Source organism: Neltuma alba, unplaced genomic scaffold (assembly GCF_004799145.2).
Source record: "Neltuma alba isolate B1F8T4 unplaced genomic scaffold, ASM479914v2 tig00012567_pilon, whole genome shotgun sequence".
Classification (NCBI taxonomy): Eukaryota; Viridiplantae; Streptophyta; class Magnoliopsida; order Fabales; family Fabaceae; genus Neltuma; species Neltuma alba.
In genome coordinates, this window is record NW_021637022.1 from 331578 (window position 1) to 351618 (window position 20041).

A 20041-nucleotide genomic window follows, 5' to 3' on the forward strand; every position below is an offset into this window, starting at 1 on the left:
TACTCTCTCAACCACAATCAAGTAGAAGAGGGAGGGAGGATATTAAGAAAAATGATTTGGTGTTTTAAGAAAAATATGTTATATTTTTTATAATTAACTAACTTACCTAACTTTTTTAATCTAATCAAATTAATTAAATATGTCTTATATTAAGGACAAGAGGAGTAATAGATTTATGCTACTCATTTATTATTGACATTTCTTGATAATTAAACCTCCCTTTCGAGACCTTATAATAATTCTCCCTGAAGAAAACAATAATGCGTTATGTGCAAGAAAAAAATTAGGATTCCAATGTATATGTACGTATGTATATGTAAAGATTTTTAGATAGATAGATAAAAGAGCATATAATATGTACATATATATATAGGCAAAACAGATAAAAAGGAGAAATAATGACCAGTAAAAATAAAAGTTAAATTTTTATATATTATCAAATTTTTGTGTCAGTCTTTTTGGATGCTTAAGTTCATGAAAATATAATATAGAAGATTTAATTTTAAAATTTTTTTATATCTTTTACTGTGATACAGCTGCCGATCCCCCCCCCCCAAATTCAAGTTGCCGAAATCAAGCAAAAAACTTATAAATTTGTGCTATAATAACATTAAATACTTCTCCTAAGTGTTTCTTAACTATAAGAATGTGGATTTAATGTCCGTAGATGTGTATGTGTGCCAATTCCTTTGAGGAAAACACAAAAAAAGAAGTGAAAGAATTAAAAAGAAAAGGATGGTAGAAATGTGTGTGTTTGAAAAAATATATAAATATATATTGAAGTTTGCGTTTATCGGCGAACTTTGTTGAGTTTTTTTTAGGGAAAATTACACCCAGGTCCCACAGAGTACAATTAATATCAAAAAGGTCTCACGAAATCGCGAAATGATTCTGAAGTCCCCAGGAACCTGTGTGTAATTAATTCTAATTGTGAAATTACCTACTTACCCCTGTTAATTTTATTGCAACAATTCATTTACAATCTCAACAGTGGCTGTTAACAACCCGAGAAGACATGATTGACAACCTCGGCAGTGCTCATGACAACTCACTCTGTGGAATGCCAGGGGCGTTATTGAGGTTGTTAACCACCTCTTCTCGAGTTGTTAACAATCACTGTTGATGTTGTAAATAGGTTCTAATTTTATTTACAATCTCAACAGTGCTGTTAACAACCTGAGAAGACGTGATTGACAACCTCGGCAGTGCTCATGACAACTCACTCTGTGGAATACCAGGGGCGTTGTTGAGGTTGTTAACCACCTCTTCTCGGGTTGTTAACAGCCACTGTTGAGGTTGTAAATAGGTTCAAATTAACAGGGGTAATTACGTAATTTCACAATTAGAATTAATTACACACAGGTCCCTGGGGACTTCAGAATCATTTCGCGATTTCGAGGGACCTTTTTGATATTAATTGTGTTCTGTGGGACCTGAGTGTAATTTTCCCTTTTTTTTAAAATAAAAGACAATCAACGTAAGGTTTATCCGATCGTCGACTTTTTTGACCAACTTTGATGATGAAATTGTTAACACACATAGTCCCATCAAAACTACTATTTTACCACAAAAAAGGCCTAAACTACACTTTATATTTATTTATTCCCATCCCATCTACTATTCCACTACTTCAATATAGTCTCAAAATATATGACTCTAATAATACCCAGCTCACGCTCACCAAAAAAAAAAAAAAGGCAGATTAGTTAAATTTGTAACAAAACATAATTTTTGTATTTGCACATAATTAAGGATATATTCTACATAATTAAAAAAAGAATTATATCCATAAAAAATGAGTTGCACTTGCTATTTAAATAAATGTTTCAACAATTTCTCTTATTTAATTTGGTTATCTTTTTGACCATTCGAACAAGTTGTTGTATAACATATTAATATTATAATTTTGATGGTGATGATCCTCAGCAACCACCGAGCAGCCAACGGGGAATAAGACCTGCAAGCATATGAATTGGATCGAGACGGCACCCCAGAAACATATAAGAATTTCTTTTGGATTGATGCGACCCAACGGAGCCTTAATAAATTAATGAAAGAAAATAATAAACAAATAGAGAACAGTGTCATAAATGGGGGTGGTGGGTTATATATATTAGTGAAGTTCATGAGAAAAAGAACGAGGGGAATGATGAAGGCAGATGATAGGAGTGAGAGTAGCTATGTTCCATTGTTTGCGACGGAAAGACCCAGAGGAAGGGTCATCATCTACAGGCTCTTCTGCGTCTCGTTATTCGCCGGAATATTTTTTATCTGGGTTTACAGATTCTCTCACTTGTTCATCCATGGCAGTCGTCAACATGAAGAAGAAGAAGATGATGATGAAGGTGAGAAGAAATGTTATTGGGTTTTATGGGTTGCTTTGTTTGGTGCAGAGCTATGGTTCGGCTTCTACTGGATCCTCACCCAATCTCTCCGATGGAATCTTGTCTTCAGACTTCCCTTCAACCACCGTCTCTCTCTAAGGTTGTTCTCCTCTCTCCCCCACCATGGAAAAGCTGTTTTTACGTAGAAATTAAAAGTGCTTTTATCCAAACACCCTTTAATTGAATCTAAGCAATTTAGATAGTCATTTTATGCAGCGAGCAGGAATAATTGTTATTTTGAATTTTAAGACACATTAATTATTTTTACGTAAAAGTATTTAACAATTTTTTTAATTTTTGCTCCTTAAGATTTTAATACGTGATCTTGTAAATTGTAGGTGAATGTTTTAGGAGAAATGATAAGTGTACTCATAAGGATAAAAATCAAATTTTTAAGATTTTTAACAAATTCATAAATAATAAATCTTTTAAGTTTTTAAGGATTAATATAATTTTTAATCTCCAAATTTGGATCCATTTTTATTTTGGTCCTTCAAATTTAAACAACATGATTTAAGTTTTTGGAAATTTAGTTCATCTTAAAACGTTGATTGTCGAAGGTATGATGGTATTAAAATAGTGATGTATCATTAATGGTATCAAAAGTGATGGTGTGGACTCATAAGATGCCACATAACTGAATCTAGTGTGGATAATAGAAAGTAGCACAATAAACAGAGCTCCTAAAAAAAACATTAGTGAAAAAAAAAGAGGGGTTAAATAACTATGTTTTGAGAGCCAGTTCTTTTCTGTTTTTTTTCCTCCTTTATTATTCATACAAGATTCTGTTAGATACTATCTGATGAGTTCATATTATCACTTTAGTTATTTAGGACATTTTTGTAGATTTTAATATTGTTACACATTTAGAGATTAATGTTTTAAGACAGATTAAATTTTTAGGAACTTAAACTATGTATTTAAAATTTAAGAGACTGAAATCAATATAGATCCAAATTTTAAGAACAAAAATTATATTAATATATTATTTTAAACACAAAAGGAATTTAGAAAACATCAATGGTACTACAGCTATTATTTTCATGGATGTAGTGATCCTAGTAGCCTAGACGTGGTGTCGGCCAGCTTGATTTAAGATATTTAATGATTTTTTAAAATAAAAAAGTATATTGGCCAATGTTGCAATTTTTCAAAGTAGAATCTGGTCAAAAAAAAAAAATTTCAAAGTAGAAACTAGAACTACCCTCTGTTGATGCCATGGCACGAGTTTTGACTTTTTGTCATCACATTTTGTCTCTTCTACGTAGGAACTAGAACTACTCACTGTTGAATTTTTCATGCCGAATTTAAGAAAATTAAAACTCTTTTAATCAAATCTATCCAGCCAACCCCATACCATCAATTTTAGATTTGGAAAAATAAATATTTATATATTTAAACAATTAAGAATTAAAAATAATAGAATGGGTTGCTGGTAAAAAAAAAAATACCAGTATGGGTGGGCTCACATGTAGTGGAAGTGGGACCCGTTCCCAGTTTAAATGATCCAAGCCATACCCACCTCCAGTGTAGGCCCACGTATTAAGCAAAGGCGGCCCCCCCCACCAACACTCTTTCCTCGTAATTCAAGATCACCTTCTACGCTTTACTTGAAGCTTCTTCTTTTGCTAAGCACTGGCTCCCCTTCTGCAACAGATTCCATGTTGAACCCAGATCTCCTTCTGCTTATTTCAATACTTTGTCCTCTTCCACTTCTTCAGATGACCCTCTTTTCTCCAAAGAGTTGGCATGTATTAAGGTAATATATACATAATTAACTAACATCTATATGTGTTTGTGTTTTTCCCTCTCAAATATGGGAGCTGGTTTCTCTAACTCCTTACTCTGCAACTAGAAACTATACCAAGATATGGAACGACGAATCGAGGATGCTACCAAGTCAGGACAAGTTCCCCGAGATGTACGTTCAAAGCACAAGGGATTTTCTCAGTGGGATTCCTTTCCTCTCGACGTGACCATGACGCAATTCTTCAGGTATCTATATATTATTGTCAACCTAATTTCACTAATGTAAATTTAATCTTACGCTTGTAACTTTGTTTGCTGTAGATATTACTTCATAGAAAAGATGCACAGAATTCGAAAGATGTAGATGGGTCTGTTATGCCAACTCTAGTTTACTTGGCTCGCGAGAAGAGACCCCAATATCCCCATCATTTTAAAGCTGGAGCCATGAATTCATTGGTACAGTATCAATTATCATTTCACATAATGTGTGTGTGTGTTGTGTGTGTGTGGAGAGAGAGAGAGAGAGAGAGAGAGAGAGAGATGAACAACTCATGGAGGTTCCCGGTTAAAAATGCAGATAAGGGTGTCTTCAAAGATTAGCAACGGCAAGATCATAATGAACGTGGACTGTGACATGTACTCGAACAATTCAGAATCAGTGAGAAACGCACTGTGCTTCTTCATGGATGAACAAAAGGGCATGAAATAGCTTATGTGCAGTTCCCACAGAACTTCATGGGTGTCACCAAGAATGACTTATACGGGAGTGATCTACGAGTAATTTCTGCGGTTAGTCAAAACATTAAATCGTGTCTAACTCCAACATTGTACTCAATCCTGTTATCTGCATAACTTGAATGATGGGGTAAATTTGCAGCTAGAATTTCATGGTTGCCGATGGTTGCGGGGGCCATTGTATATTGGATCTGGCTGCTTTCACAGAAGAGATGTTCTTAGTGGGAGGAGCTCAGTGATCAGCCCAAGTTTAATGACTGGAAGAGTGAGGATGACCCATTCATGGAAGCTAGCTTGCAGAAACAAGAACAAGAATCAAAGCCTCTTGCTAGCTGCACCTATGAACAAAAACACACTCGGGGAAAAGAGGTCTCTCTCTCTCTCTCTCTATATATATATATAATATATATATAATTAATATTTCTAAGACAATAATTTACAAAATACTGATAAATCTGAGAGCATGCAGATGGGGCTGCTATATGGGTGTGCGGTGGAGGATGTGATAACAGGATTGTCTATACAGAGCAAAGGATGGAAGTCAGTGTATTGCAATCCGAAAAGGAGGCATTCTTAGGGGTGGCTCCAAACGCACTGGGGCAGACACTGGTGCAGCACAAGAGATGGTCAGAAGGTCAACTTCAAATTCTGTTTTCAAAGTACAGTCCAGCTTGGTATGGTTATGGCAGAATCAGTTTTTAGGCTTCAAATGGTTTACTGCTGCTATAAATTATGGGCAGTCAACAGTTTAGCTACACTTTGTTTCTGCCTTCTCCCTTCTCTTGCCTCCTTAAAGGCATTTCCTTGTTCCAAAGGTATGATCTCTATATATCTCCCTTAATTAGCCTTATAAACATCGCCATTTCTTTATCATCTTTGTTTCTAACCCCCTTATAAAGGCATTTCCCTGTTTCAAAATGAATTGTTGTGGTGGATTGTTTGATCAGATGTCAAGCCCATGGTTCATACCTTTCGCATATGTAATACTTGCGGAAAACGCTTATAGCTTGTTGGAGTTTTGGATCTGTGGAGGCACAATCCAGGGATGGGGAATGAGCAAAGGATTTGGCTCTACAAGAGAACAAGCCTTACTTTTGCTTTCATGGATACCACCTTGAAGCTTTTAGGGTTTCCTTCAGATTCAGGCTTCATAAAACATCTAAGTTGCAGAAGAAGAAGTTTCTCTCACGTTACAAGGGAGAAATTATGGAGTTTGGAGGCTCTTCTCCCAGTTTAGCTACACTTTGTTTCTGCCTTCTCCCTTCTCTTTGCCTCCTTAAAGGCATTTCCTTGTTTCCAAAGGTATGATCTCTATATATCTCCCTTAATTAGCCTTATAAACATAGCCATTTCTTTATCATCTTTTGTTTCTACACCCCCATTTATAAAGGCACCCCCATTATAAAGGCATTTCCCTGTTTCCAAAATGAATTGTTGTGGTGGATTTGTTTGATCAGATGTCAAGCCCATGGTTCATACCTTTCGCATATGTAATACTTGCGGAAACCGCTTATAGCTTGTTGGAGTTTTGGATCTGTGGAGGCACCATCCAGGGATGGTGGAATGAGCAAAGGATTTGGCTCTACAAGAGAACAAGCTCTTACTTCTTTGCTTTCATGGATACCACCTTGAAGCTTTTAGGGTTTCCTTCAGATTCAGGCTTCACAATAACGTCTAAAGTTGCAGAAGAAGAAGTTTCTCAGCGTTACAAGGAAGAAATTATGGAGTTTGGCGGCTCTTCTCCAATGTTCACTCTCTTAGCAACACTTGCCATGCTCAATCTGTTTTGCTTTCTTGGCGTTTCAATGGATGCTCTTACAAGTGAAGATGGCTTTATTAGGGTTTTGGAGAAGATGATGCTGCAGATAATATTATGTGGGGTTCTTATTCTCATCAATGTGCCAATATACAAAGGCCTTTTCTTTAGGAAGGACAAGGGAAGATTGCCTACCTCCGTGGCCATAAAATCTACAATATTTGCTTTAAGTGCTTGTGCTCTCTTCAAGGCATTAAACTAAATTAGGTTCTTAAATTTGCATTGAGTATGATTATATGTAGTTTTCAATTGTGGAATAAGTGAGGTATATCTTGCTGTAATATTTGATTGGCGAAAGAGGGGCAAGATTATTTTCTCATGCGATTTTATATAAAATTCATTCCATATGACTTTAAAGTGTATTTATCTGTGTCTCAGTTTGAGTTTTCAACTCATTATCACACGTATATTTAAATAAATCATGAATATATTTTTGTTTATAAATATAATTTAAAAACTCTACAATTAAGTTGTTTATTATATTTGCCATCGATTGATAAGAATATTGGGAATGAAAATGATACATTGATATTATCAGTAAGTAATAATCAGCTATCATTCTCAGGCAATGCTTCATATCTGTGTTTAGACAAACCTTCAAGCATAGACTCTCTCATAGGTACGTAATTATACATTGATGAAATGTTTGCTCGAGAAAAAAAAAATCTATATTGTTATTAAATTAAATTTTACTAAGATGCCTTTATGTCTGTGTGTATACTCCCTTTAGTCCCTGTTATAAGTCATTCCTAACTACTCCTCTAGTCCTATTTATAAGACAACTTTAATATGTTTTACATAGATTAAGAAAAATCTTAAACTGCATTAACTCTTCATTAAAATATAATAACTTTTCAACTTTACTCCTATTTAATATATATATCTTTCAAAAAAATACTATCTACATTATAATAAATAAAGGACAATATAGTACATTCATAATAAAAATTTAATAAAATGATTTATAAATAGGACAAAAAAATCTTTTCTCTCTGCCCTATAAATAAGACAAGAGGAGTAATTCATAGGTATCAATAAAAATAGTTAAAATCATTGTAAACCAAAAAAAAAGAGTTAAAAGCATTAAATTTGTCATAAAATTTAAGTGATTTTTAATATTACATTATTAATTACTCATTCCGTTCCTTATTATAAGAGACTTTGATGCTTATAGTATGTTCCCATATATAAGAGACACTTAAAGTTGTCTTTAGTTTTTTGTATTGATTTCCTATTTTACCCCTATTTATTTGTCTCCAACTCATATTCTCTCTCCCTCCCACTTCTCTTTCTTTTAATAATTTGATTGTTTTCTCTCATACTCTCTCTCCTTATTAATAGGGACATTGTTGGAAAAAACATTATACTTTTTACACATTAATTGTCCTCAACTAATTTTAACTGTTTTTTTTTATCACCGTAATTTGGTTATTCGTCTCTTATAATAAAGAACGGAGGGAGTATACTAAACTCCAACAACTTATTAAATTTTATTCCCTCACCACGCTTATTAAATATGGGCATAGATGGCAAAAAAAATAATTAATGCTACTTGAAACTAAGCAAATGCCTTATAAAAAGAATAAAAAATACTTTTTAATTGATGTCTTATAATAAGCACACATGAAAGAATATATTTTAAAGGCTTGTTAACAAAATGAATGAATTTAAACAAGCATACAAATAAATATCGCCTTGACTTTATACGCAAACTTTGTTGGAGCGTTTTAAATAAAAGACAATCAATGTAAGGTTTATCCGATCGTGAACTTTCTTGACTAACTTCGATGAAATTTTTAAAATAGATAATCCCATCAAAAAAGACTTTATACGAGTATTTATTTATTTCCATCCTACCCACTCTTCCACTACTTTCAATATAGTCTCATAATATATGACTCTAATAATACCCATCCCAGAGGCACCAAAAAAATTAATCAGATTAGTTAAATTTGTAACAAAACATAATTATTTTATTCCCTCTAAGAATATATTCCACATAATTAAGAAAAGAATTAGATCCATTAAAATTGATTTCCACTTAGGGGTGGAAATAGACTAGGCCCCTATCGGGGGCCTACAGTCTAACCTACTTTAAGCCTAGCCTAGCCTAACCTATTTAGTAAATAGGCTAGGCTCAGGCTTAGGCCTATTGCAAGGCCTATTTAGGTTAACATGTCAGGCCTATTTTTATAAGAAAGCCTACAGGCTTGGCTTATTTAGCTTTTTTTTTTTAATTTACACTATTATATAATATAATCTAGATTAATTTTATAAATTATTTATAAAATTACTAACTTAGCCATAATCTAAGTTTCACATCCCATCATTCACACACAAACGCTCTTTCATCAATCAATCTTTCACCTCTGCATTTCTTTTCTTTGATCACTCAAGCTGACTACGTTAGCTCACTCCCTCTCCCCGGATTTATGTTGTTCACTAAAACATAATAATTGTAGCAAGTTTGTTTTAGTGATGTCGAAATGAAATATTATAATACTGCTAGAAAAACAAGAGGTAAAATCTAGTTTTACATGCCACTTGTTGGGTTTGGTTGATTTTAGAAAATATATCTCCTTAGTCAACATATAATTGGTTTTTCTTATTCATATTTGCTGGAACAATTGTTGTCACTAAGCATTCTTTTTCCTTACTAGACTCTTATTATCTTATAGTGTATGTGAGAATAGATCCTAAGCTTTTAAGACATAACGTAGGCTTTAAAATAGGTTTGAAGAGTTATACATGAATTTGGAGGCATGTGCTTTTAAGCCTATTTAAATACCTAAATTTTAAGTAAGCTTTTAAAAAGGCTTTCAGGCCTTATCAGGTCTTTTGAAGGCTCAGGCTCGAGTTTAAAAAAAAACAAAACTACATACAGGCTCAGACTTAAGACTAGGCTTTAGATCTCTGATGCAGGCTTAGGCCTATTTAGTTAAAGCCTAACCTAACCTAGCCTATTTCCACCCCTATTTGCACTTGCTATTTAAATAAATTTTTTAACAATTTTCTCTTAGTACCTCTGATTCTAATATAAGACATTGTTTGTAGATTATAAATGAAATTTTATAATTAGGACTTGAGATAGTATTTAATTTGATTATCTTTTTGGACATTCAAATAGGTTGTTGTATAATATTTCTTCTGGTCATTAATATGAGAGCTAATTAATTAATTTGAGTAGATTAAGTTAGTTATTTATAATAAATAGGTGTTATCTTTCCTAAAACATTCTTGCTAGTCAAGTATATTGGCTAAAATATCCTTGTTAATTAAGTATAAGAACTATTTTAAAAAAATGGATAAATATAAAAAACAAAAAATTAAGATTTTATACTTAAGATCAAAATAAAAGTCAAAATGCTTGTTGGTAGAAAATAATTTTTTTTTTCAAAATGAAATGCCAAGTGTATATATAAAGTATATAATTTCAAAAGAAATTAGAAATATTTTATTCCGGGCAAGAAAATTTTGCGTTAAAAAGGACGCAATTCCATACAAATCACATTGGAGCAGCTCTGCTAAACAAACGCACATGGCTAAGAAGGGAGAGATTCCTTATCCATTGTTTGAGACAAGGAGAGCCACAGATGGGTGGCTCATCACATACAGGCTCTTCTCTATCTCATTATTTATCGGAATATTCTCAATCTGGCTTTACAGATTCTCACACTTGTTCAATATCCATGGTGGGGTCGAAGAAGAAGACGATGATGGTGAGAAATCTTGGGTCGTCTGGGTTGGCTCGCTTGCTGCTGAACTATTTTTTGGACTGTACTGGCTTCTCACCCAAGCTCTCAGATGGAATCCTGTGTTCAGACAAACCTTCAAGCACAGACTCTCTCAAAGGTACGTAATTACACACACACACACACACACACACACACACGCATACTCTCACTTCCTCTCTCTTTTGTTTATCTGATTATTATTTGTCATTAAAAGCACGTGTTTCTAAACTTTTGGCTAACCAAGTTCAGTTATATACACATGCAAATTTTAGTTCTTTAAGTCTCTTTCAAAATCTGTTCATGAGATTTTGAGATACACGGAGTATAGAAAAAGGCTAAATTTACTGGCTTGTAGATGTTTTGAATAGCAGAGGTGATAATTTATTTACACGTGTGATGGTTAATATAATTTTTTGTTCATCAAATTTACTCTTATTTTGGTTTTGGTCTTTCAAATTTCAAATCATATTTAATCTCTCAAGTTTTTTTCATTAAAAATATTGGTCCGTATAATTCAATAAAGATCTAGACTATTTTACCCTTTGAGGGACCAAAACTTATAGTTTAAAATTTAAGAAACCAAAACTAAAATAAGAACAAACTTGAAAGACTAAAGACTATATTAACCCTATATATATAAAATAAGTTTCCAGATCTTCAAATAACTTGTGTGTTTTGAACAGATATGAGCATAGTTTACCGGGAGTAGACGTGTTTGTGTGCACGGCAGACCCAGATAAAGAGCCACCAATGATGGTGATGAACACAGTGTTATCAGTAATGGCCTATGATTATCCTTCTGACAAGTTGAGTGTGTATCTCTCAGACGATGCTGCCTCAGAGATTACCTTCTATGCTTTATTAGAAACTTGTTCTTTTGCTAAGAAATGGCTTCCCTTCTGCAAGAGATTCCATATGGAACCCAGGTCTCCTTCTGCTCATTCGGATGGCTTCTGCTTACCTACTTCTTCAGATCATGATGACGACTCTATTTGGATCCAGGAATTGGCAGCCATTAAGGTAATTAATATGTAGTACAAATCTTTATTTGTTTATGCTTTCTTGTACGATGGGTTTCTCTAATTCCTTCCTCTATGTTATGTCCAATAATGTAGAAACTATATGATGATATGGAAAGACGAATCGAAGATGCAACCAAGTCGGGACAAGTGCCCAGAGACGTACGCTCAATGCACAAGGGATTTTCTCAGTGGGATGCATATTCTTCTCGACGTGACCACGATACAATTCTCAAAGTATATATATAATATCATCAGTATTAATAATTAGCTTGAGCAGTAATGGTTTTAATTCTATTCAACCACTTTGCCTCTTTATCTAATATATATGCTTAATTTGATATAATTCTTATTAGATATTGCTTCATACAAAAGATTCACTCAACTCGAAAGATGCAGATGGGTCTGTTATGCCAACTCTGGTGTACTTGGCTCGTGAGAAGAGATCCCAATATCACCATCATTTTAAAGCTGGAGCCATGAATTCATTGGTATATATATAATGCATCAAGTTTCATCACACAATACATATATACATGCATTCATTTATACACAAGTCATCACGATGGTAATTTGATTTATTGGTTAAAAATGCAGATAAGGGTTTCTTCAAAGATTAGCAACGGGAAAATTATTCTGAACGTGGACTGTGACATGGCGTCTAATAGCTCAGAATCTGTGAGGGATGCACTGTGCTTCTTCATGGATGAAGAGAAAGGCCATGAAATAGCTTTTGTGCAATTCCCACAGAACTTCGTTGGTGTCACCAAGAATGACTTGTATGCGAATCATGTGCAAGTATTCAACAAGGTCAGTTAACAGAATTTATCAAACAATATCCAAGTTGCAGTCTTTGTCCTTTTTTCTTTTTTCTTTTGTTTTTTTTTATGTAAGGTTGGAACTGCAAATTAAGGTTTAGATCTGCGTGGCATATATATGTTATAACCACAAGCATGGTTGATGATTGGGTTAGTTTTTGTATTATTCCTAATTACATTTCGTAAATTGGAAGAAGATTAATTAGTTTAATTTGTGCATGTGATCGAAGTTGGAAGCACATGGCTCTGATGGTTGTGGGGGCTCATTGTATATCGGAACAGGCAGCTTTCACCGGAGAGATATTCTCTGTGGAAGGAAGTTCAATGATCAACACAATACCATTAATGATTGGAACAACGATGATGATGACCAACTCATCATGGAAGAAAGCTTGCAAAAACAAGAACAAGAATCAAAGCCTCTTGCTAGTTGCACCTACGAACAAAACACACTGTGGGGATCAGAGGTCTCTCTCTCTCTCTCTCTGTATATTTGTATGTAATTTCTATTACACAGAGTTTACAATTACTGATAAAGAATAAAATTTTGGGTGTAGATGGGTTTAATATATGGATGTGCAGTGGAAGACGTGATGACAGGATTATCTATACACAGCAAAGGGTGGAGATCAGTGTATTGCAATCCAGAAAGGAAGGCATTCTTAGGAGCGCCATTAACGACATTGGGACAAGTACTGGTTCAGCAAAAGAGATGGGCTGAGGGTGACTTTCAAATTTTGGTTTCAAAGTACAGTCCACCATGGCATGCTTATGGAAAACTCAGTGTAGGTCTCCAAATGGTATACTGTAACTATTGCTTCTGGGCACCTAAGTCCTTGCCAATTCTCTATTACTGCATCGTCCCTTCGCTTTGTCTACTTAAGGGCATTCCCTTGTTTCCAAAGGTACGTATCATCTATCTCTACCTAGCCTACTTATTAATGCTTGGCACAGAATAAGATCAGAATAAATTGTGTTGGTGTGCATTGTTTAATCAGATATCAAGCCCATGGTTCATACCTTTCGCATATGTAATACTTGCGGGAAACACTAGCAGCTTGGTGGAGTTTTTGAGCTGTGGAGGCACGGTTCAAGGATGGTGGAATGAACAAAGAATGTGGCTTTACAAGAGAACAAGCTCTTTCTTCTTTGCTTTCGTGGAGAGTATCTTGAAGCTTCTAGGGTTTCCTCTAGCTTCAGGCTTCGCAATCACTACTAAAGTTGCAGAACAAGACGCTTCCCAACGCTACGAGAAGGAGATTATGGAGTTTAGAGGCTCTTCTCCGATGTTCACTCTCTTGGCAACACTTGCTATGCTCAATCTATTTTGCTTCCTTGGCGTATCAATGGATGCTCTTATAAGTGAAGATGGCTTTATTAGGGTTTTGAAGAGGATGATCTTGCAGATTATGTTGTGTGGGGTTCTTGTTCTCATCAATGTGCCAATATACGAAGGCCTTTTCTTTAGGAAGGACAAGGGAGGATTGCCAACCTCTGTTGCCATTAAATCTACAATATTTGCTTTAAGTGCTTGTGTACTCTTCAAAGCCATGAACTTCATCACTTAGGTCTTAATTAGGCTCTTATATCTTTACCGAAGTTTTAATTAGTTTTTATTATGTTTCATGAATAATATGTTTTTCCCAACATTTGCTAGCAAAAAAGCTCAATAAATGTAGTATGGCAGAGGCCTAATTTGTCGTCTGGTGTTAGATTAATGGACTGAGCCATGTAGGCCTGCTTTGAGTGCTTTCCACAGGTTTAAGTTAAAATCCTATTTCATAGGGGGGGGGGGGGGAAGTGACATCAAGCAGAAGATGCAGCAGGATGGTGACTTTAAAATTCATTGAATGACTAAATAAGTGTACTAAGGATGCGATGACGACAAGTGTATGGATTTCTTCGTGTTATGACCAAAATTTTTTTTTATTTCAAGTAAAAATCAATCATTTATTCACGTGGACGATTCAGAATTTATCAACTTATTCTTACTTTAATAAAAAAAACTAGAATATCCAAATTAGTTCACGCTCATGATTCGTTTAAAGTGAATTATTGTACACACAAGAATGCGTAAATTATTTTACTTACAAAAATGAATGAGAACCAATAATTTAATTGGAATGGTAAGCGATTTCATCTTACAAAAAAGAAAACATAAATTTGAATCTTGAAAAATATACTTGTTAAACGCTCCTAACCTAACAAAAACTAGTCTCGGAGTCTAGCATAATTCTAATTAAAAGCAGAGATAGTGTAAAAGTGGTTTTCCAGCTTTTATTTTTTTGGGGCAGAAGTGGCTTTCTCTAAAAGGAGAGTCTTGCTTGGTGGCATATATGCCATCAAAAATATCAGTTTTAGGGGCTCCAACCTCCAGGTGGGGTACTGCCATAGTGCCATCAAAAGTCTTAATTGCTTAGTGGAGTACTCTTCACAGTGACACTGGAGAGAGAAGTACAATGCAAGATACCCTGCGGAATACTATGCCTCTTGTCTCGACTTTGGAGACCCAAAAAAAAAGAAAAAGAAAGAAAAGAAAGTAAAATAGCAAAGCCGCCATTATTCTTTATGCATGGTTCTTAGCGCTTGACTTGTGAATGAGTGGTCTAGTGGTTGGGAAGCACACTAGATCGCTGTAACAAGAGAACAAGGCCACCGTGTTGCTTCTAAAGATACCATATTCAAGTCTCTCCAGGGTTCTCTTTTAGATTCAGGTGTCAGAGTCCTTTTCTCAACAAGAAACAAGGAAACATAGTTTTACTTTTAGTCTTTTACTGTCATTTTGGTCAATGTCGTAACTTTGAGTGAAATACACAGTTACAATACGCATGAATACATTCACCATTGTCTTTAACAAGAACCAATTGAATTCAAAAGATCAATTTTGGCGGAGAAGAAATGTAATTACCAATAACTCGATAAAAAGTTAATGACAAGTTTCAGTATAACAAATGATAACAAAATCCTTGCTGCTCACCCTGTCATTAAGACTTTTAAATAATTACACTATTTTACTTGAAACACATGTCTAATGAAGTCGGAGTTACGAAAGGCTATATAGTTTTACAGATACTTCCAAGGCCCAAAAGATACCAAGGGTTCAGCACCTGCAGGCCCATCCTATTCGTCCAAGACATGAAGGCAAAACCAATAACACAGGTTGTTAGCAGAATGAAAGATACGCACATCACAGGCAGTTTTATTGGCCCCAAGCCAATTATTTCTAACCACTTGATTTAATCATTTTGTTATAATTTGAAATATCTCCAATTAATTTGCTAACCAACCAAAAAATAATCTATTTCCCTAGTTTGAAATCGAATCGAAGTATGAGCTGGGAAAAGACAGCCAGCTAATGACAACCGACCAACAATGATAGAAACAGGCTAAGAGAGGTATCAAATTCTAAGCTTTATCCAGGCAATAAAACCAAGGGAATAAAATCAGTTCATAAAATAAAGCAGGACCTCGGTCCATGGTCCAACAATACGAGGTGCCCGACAGGGTTCTCTATAGTTCATAACAAAGGACGAGGCGAAACAGTAAGCAATCTGCGATTCTAACAATAAACCACAACATTAATACACATAGATACAAATAATAATAGTCTGTCTTCTTTGCACACCCCCAAACTGCAACTCAGTACTATGGCAAATAATCTTCAAACCCCCTGCAGAATTCATCTAAAGCTCCTATGTCTTCGAGATAATTTAGGGGTGGAACTAGTTACACAAATTTTTCTTCTGTTCACCGCTTTTACACCAGGGCAACCATTGTTGCTATGACTCTGCAGGAGGTTGCATGCAGCAGAACCATTTTTTCTGAAAACCCAGAGAAACCATTCAAGAAGGGGTATAGGTGAGTAAATGCAGCCTGATTGATGATTATTTCTTTCCATTTCAACAGCTAAACTCTAACAAACCAACTGCAGTAAAACGACCGAACCCCACCCCTTCCCCAAGAACAGGATGAACAAAAGAAGAAAAGCTACCAGGATAACAGATGGAAGCATGCACAACTATCAATAAGAAGAATAAGTTTTGACAGTGAGGTCAAACAAAGGACCCCTACGTTAGATCAGCCATACAGAGACAAAAATATTAGATTCATCAGACACAGCCTACTTCTCTTTTCCTCTGGGTGTTGACAATTGCCCCCTCACCTCCATCCTAACCAGAGTTTATTATAAGGGAAATTATATCTCAAATTCAAATGCAACAGTATTGTGGATGCGACCCTCAATAAAGTTGCAAGGCATAGAGATCTACTGTAGTTATGAACTGTACTAACAAAGAAAACAGTAGAGGTTATAACCTATATAGATCACTGTTTTAACAACAGGTCTTGGATCCAGTTGGCAAAGGCTTGGGTCCTGACTATCTTCTCTGTCAAAATATACAATAGATCACTTCGACCACTATATTGTTTCTTAAATACATACATGCATGCATACATGCAAACGAACAAATAAATAGCAGAATCAGTGTAAACGTAAGCTTAAAAAACCTTTCATCTAATCAAACCAGCATCTTCAAGAGGACAAAATACATCTCATTGAATAACTTGAATAAGTTCAGAAACAGACAATTCTACGAAAAAGTAAGATTCAACCAAGAACAGCTTACACTCTGCGTTTTGGCAGGTTCTACTGCGGGCCTGCTTTGAGGATCAGCCTTTCCAGGCGACTCAGGTTTGCCACCTGTCTTTTTCTCATCCCTAGCCTTGTTAAATATCACGGTGAATCCTTCAGCTGAGGCAGGATCATTGACATCCCATTCACCAAATTTTGGCAGTGGCCGACCCTTTTCCTGAGGGATAATCAGATAAGTAACCATTAAATTACAGACTCCAAAAGTAGAACATACATCCATGTTATGCTTAAGCATTTGAAAATCCAGAGAACTTTTAAAAAGTAACTTTTATTGGCAAGGAAACCTGCCATCATATAAGGTTCTTGAAAGTGCTAAAAATAACTAAATATGAGCCAAACGGTAAAGAACAAGTAATTTCAAATGCTACAAACCAAATAAAAAGGGCACTTTTATGACTATTTGCTGGATACAATCAACTTCTAAGCAACTCATTAAAGGAGAAATTCACAGAAAACCAATGTTTCTGTAATGAAAGTACATTACAATAGTAATTATCTATGGAACAGAAGATTATCCATGGAACTTTGAAGATTTTCCAATATACTAAGGATATGGAATCTACAATCATTTAGTTCCCAACCATAATCTTGAGTGATGATTCTTCCATCTAAACTCTGAGACAAGTTTTGCATAATACAACGAATACCAATCAATTCTATTCATAAAAAGACAACAACTGCATGTACATCCAACACATTCTTTTATGAATGGTGAATTAAGCTAAGGACAATTAAATGTTTGGTCTAGAAATGCAAACATCCCACAAAGTTTACTTGACAGCATAACCACACCTACTTAAGGTATTATCCTACTAAATTCCAGTCCCAATACTGAAGACCACTGACACAGAAATAAAGCTAATAGATGAAATTGTGATTAAAGCAACCATCCTTGCCAGTTTAAATCAAATCTGGTCTCTATCCTGGTACAGAGGATTCTAAAATTTTGGTAAACGAAAAAACAATCAGGACAAGTGCTTCATCTAACTCAGATTTTACTTTCAGGCCAAAATTGACACATCAGAATCACAATTTTTTTCCCTTTTTAAGACAACAAAGCTGCAAACGCAGCAGTAGGAAAATACTGTGTTGAACCAATATCAAACAGATGAGAACTCCAAAGTTCACCAAAAATAATGAAGAAGAACCAATTGTTGCAAACAATATCTCAGAACATGTGGTTATACTACAAAAATATCTTGAAGTTAAATTGAATTTTTACATTTACTTCCATCAACCTCAAATCCCCATATAACAGGATTACAGAAACGAACCGTATATAACCTATTGATTTGAATTCATATGCTGAAGAGCAGCATACCAAGAATAATTTGCTCCGTCACTACACAATTTCAATTCAGGAACATATACTCAAAACGTGGCAGCCTTGCTAATTCGTAGGAGCCGTAATCTTCCATATTCTTATAATGGAGCATCAGATCAAAACTCTTATCAAAGTCGAGTGTTGTGGACAAAATGATACAACTTTTCAAAAGTATCATAACCAATAAACAAAACTTGAAAAAACTTAGGGGAATTCGATAGCATGAACTTCCTTCATTAATCACAGATCATATTACAAGACGGACATCACAGGAAATTTAGTTCAGAAATAACACCAGCTTCGACAATCCAAGAAATTTCATATACATCACACCCCCACCAAGTGAAAAACAAAAGAAGGAACTTTAGAGCTAATCATCGACGTCTTCAAACTAAATAATGGAAAAAAGGATCATATTCCGAAAATCCATAAATTAAAAAAAATGAATACATCGAACCTGCATAAATCGAAACATCATTTGAACCAAAAGGGAATAACAGATACAAAACGGAACCATCTAGGCAAACGGGGAACAAACTGAACATGAATCTTCGATCAGAAATCGTATGCAACGGAGCAATACAAATGGCAATAATCAGAAAGGAAATCATCCCAATACATCAATATATATTCAAAAGAAGAGCGGAAGAAAATAGAAATGATTAAAAGATTCCACATACCGACATCAATCCTGGAGAGAAAAACTTTTCCGGTGAAGGCAAAAAAAGAGTTCGAAATGGCAATATATAAAAGGAATAAGGAAGAAAATTCAGAGAGAGAAAGAAAGAAAGATGAAGCACTGTGACATGGAGCAAAATGATTTGTATAAGTTTGGGCCAAAAATGGGCCTGTCCCGACGGAGTTTTGGAGTATTGGACGGTTTTAAGGAAACGGCGTTACAGTGCTCCTCCATTTTGGCTTGGCACGAACGCCGTTATGTGTAAAACGGGAACGGAAAGATGGAAATCTGCCGTTAAATCCAGAGTCAGCACGGCAAGGTGACAGATACCGAGGAAGGGTTAAAAAAGAACGGAATTGATGAGCTGGCAAACGGAAATCATCGACGACGCTGTATTTTTTTTTTCTTTTCTTGGAAGGTGAGGCGTCTTGGGGCTCGCCTCTGTGGGCAGCCTGTCCATATCGATTCATATAAATCTATAATTTAGAATTTAGAATTACAATATATTTTATTTAAAAAAATTGCTGAAAATTCATCATTAAGAATTTATTGACCAAACGTATCCGAAAATTTGTGAGTTCTTAGCTACATACAACTCACACAACATATTTTTAATTATGTGTAAATATTTTTTATTTGGGGACTAAAACAAAATGAATCTTTAATTTTAATGGTGCAACTCTCATTCAACTATTTGTGATATATATTTAATTATGTGTAAAAAATTTCAAAGTAGAATAAATTCTCACATATTTGAGATTTTTGTCACACACTAATTAAAAATAAATTGTTCCCGTTCAACAACCTACCGATTTCAAATATCCTGGGCAATAAAATTTTCATTAGGGATTTTTCAACAATTTTTTCTTTATTTTATCTGTAATAAATTTATGAAAAGTCCCCACTTACATAAATTTGTCTTTAATATAATATTTTTATGAAAAGTCCCCAATAAAACTCAACACTTATAATCTATACAGGCTCTCCTCACTATAGTTATCATATTTTATTGCAATTATGTGTTATAATCTCCACATCAAAAACCCAAGTTATATTGGCATTTTAATTTAATTTGTCTTTTACCGATTTATTAGTTTTTATTTTGTTTCAAGAAATGAGTACCGTCTCCCAC

At 34.7% G+C, this 20041-nt stretch overlaps 2 protein-coding genes and 1 pseudogene across 2 annotated transcripts; 2 read left to right on the forward strand and 1 right to left on the reverse strand.

Moving 5' to 3' along the window:
* The first annotated feature begins 2149 nt into the window (after positions 1–2149).
* Positions 2150–7048, forward strand: LOC114728769 (cellulose synthase-like protein E1; annotated as a pseudogene).
* A 3174-nt stretch (positions 7049–10222) lies between these two features.
* Positions 10223–13890, forward strand: LOC114728744 (cellulose synthase-like protein E1). Its single transcript, XM_028915687.1, has 8 exons — positions 10223–10536; positions 11102–11438; positions 11534–11674; positions 11794–11928; positions 12035–12247; positions 12486–12722; positions 12813–13160; positions 13254–13890. The coding sequence occupies exons 1-8, from the start codon at positions 10223–10225 to the stop codon at positions 13821–13823; spliced, it is 2295 nt and encodes a 764-aa protein (XP_028771520.1). The 3' UTR covers positions 13824–13890.
* A 1761-nt stretch (positions 13891–15651) lies between these two features.
* LOC114728747 (protein NOI4-like) lies at positions 15652–19031 on the reverse strand. Its single transcript, XM_028915691.1, has 3 exons — positions 18911–19031; positions 16881–17063; positions 15652–16076 (listed from the first exon to the last, which is right to left on the reverse strand). The coding sequence occupies exons 1-3, from the start codon at positions 18914–18916 to the stop codon at positions 16035–16037; spliced, it is 231 nt and encodes a 76-aa protein (XP_028771524.1). The 5' UTR covers positions 18917–19031; the 3' UTR covers positions 15652–16034.
* Positions 19032–20041: the final 1010 nt, after the last annotated feature.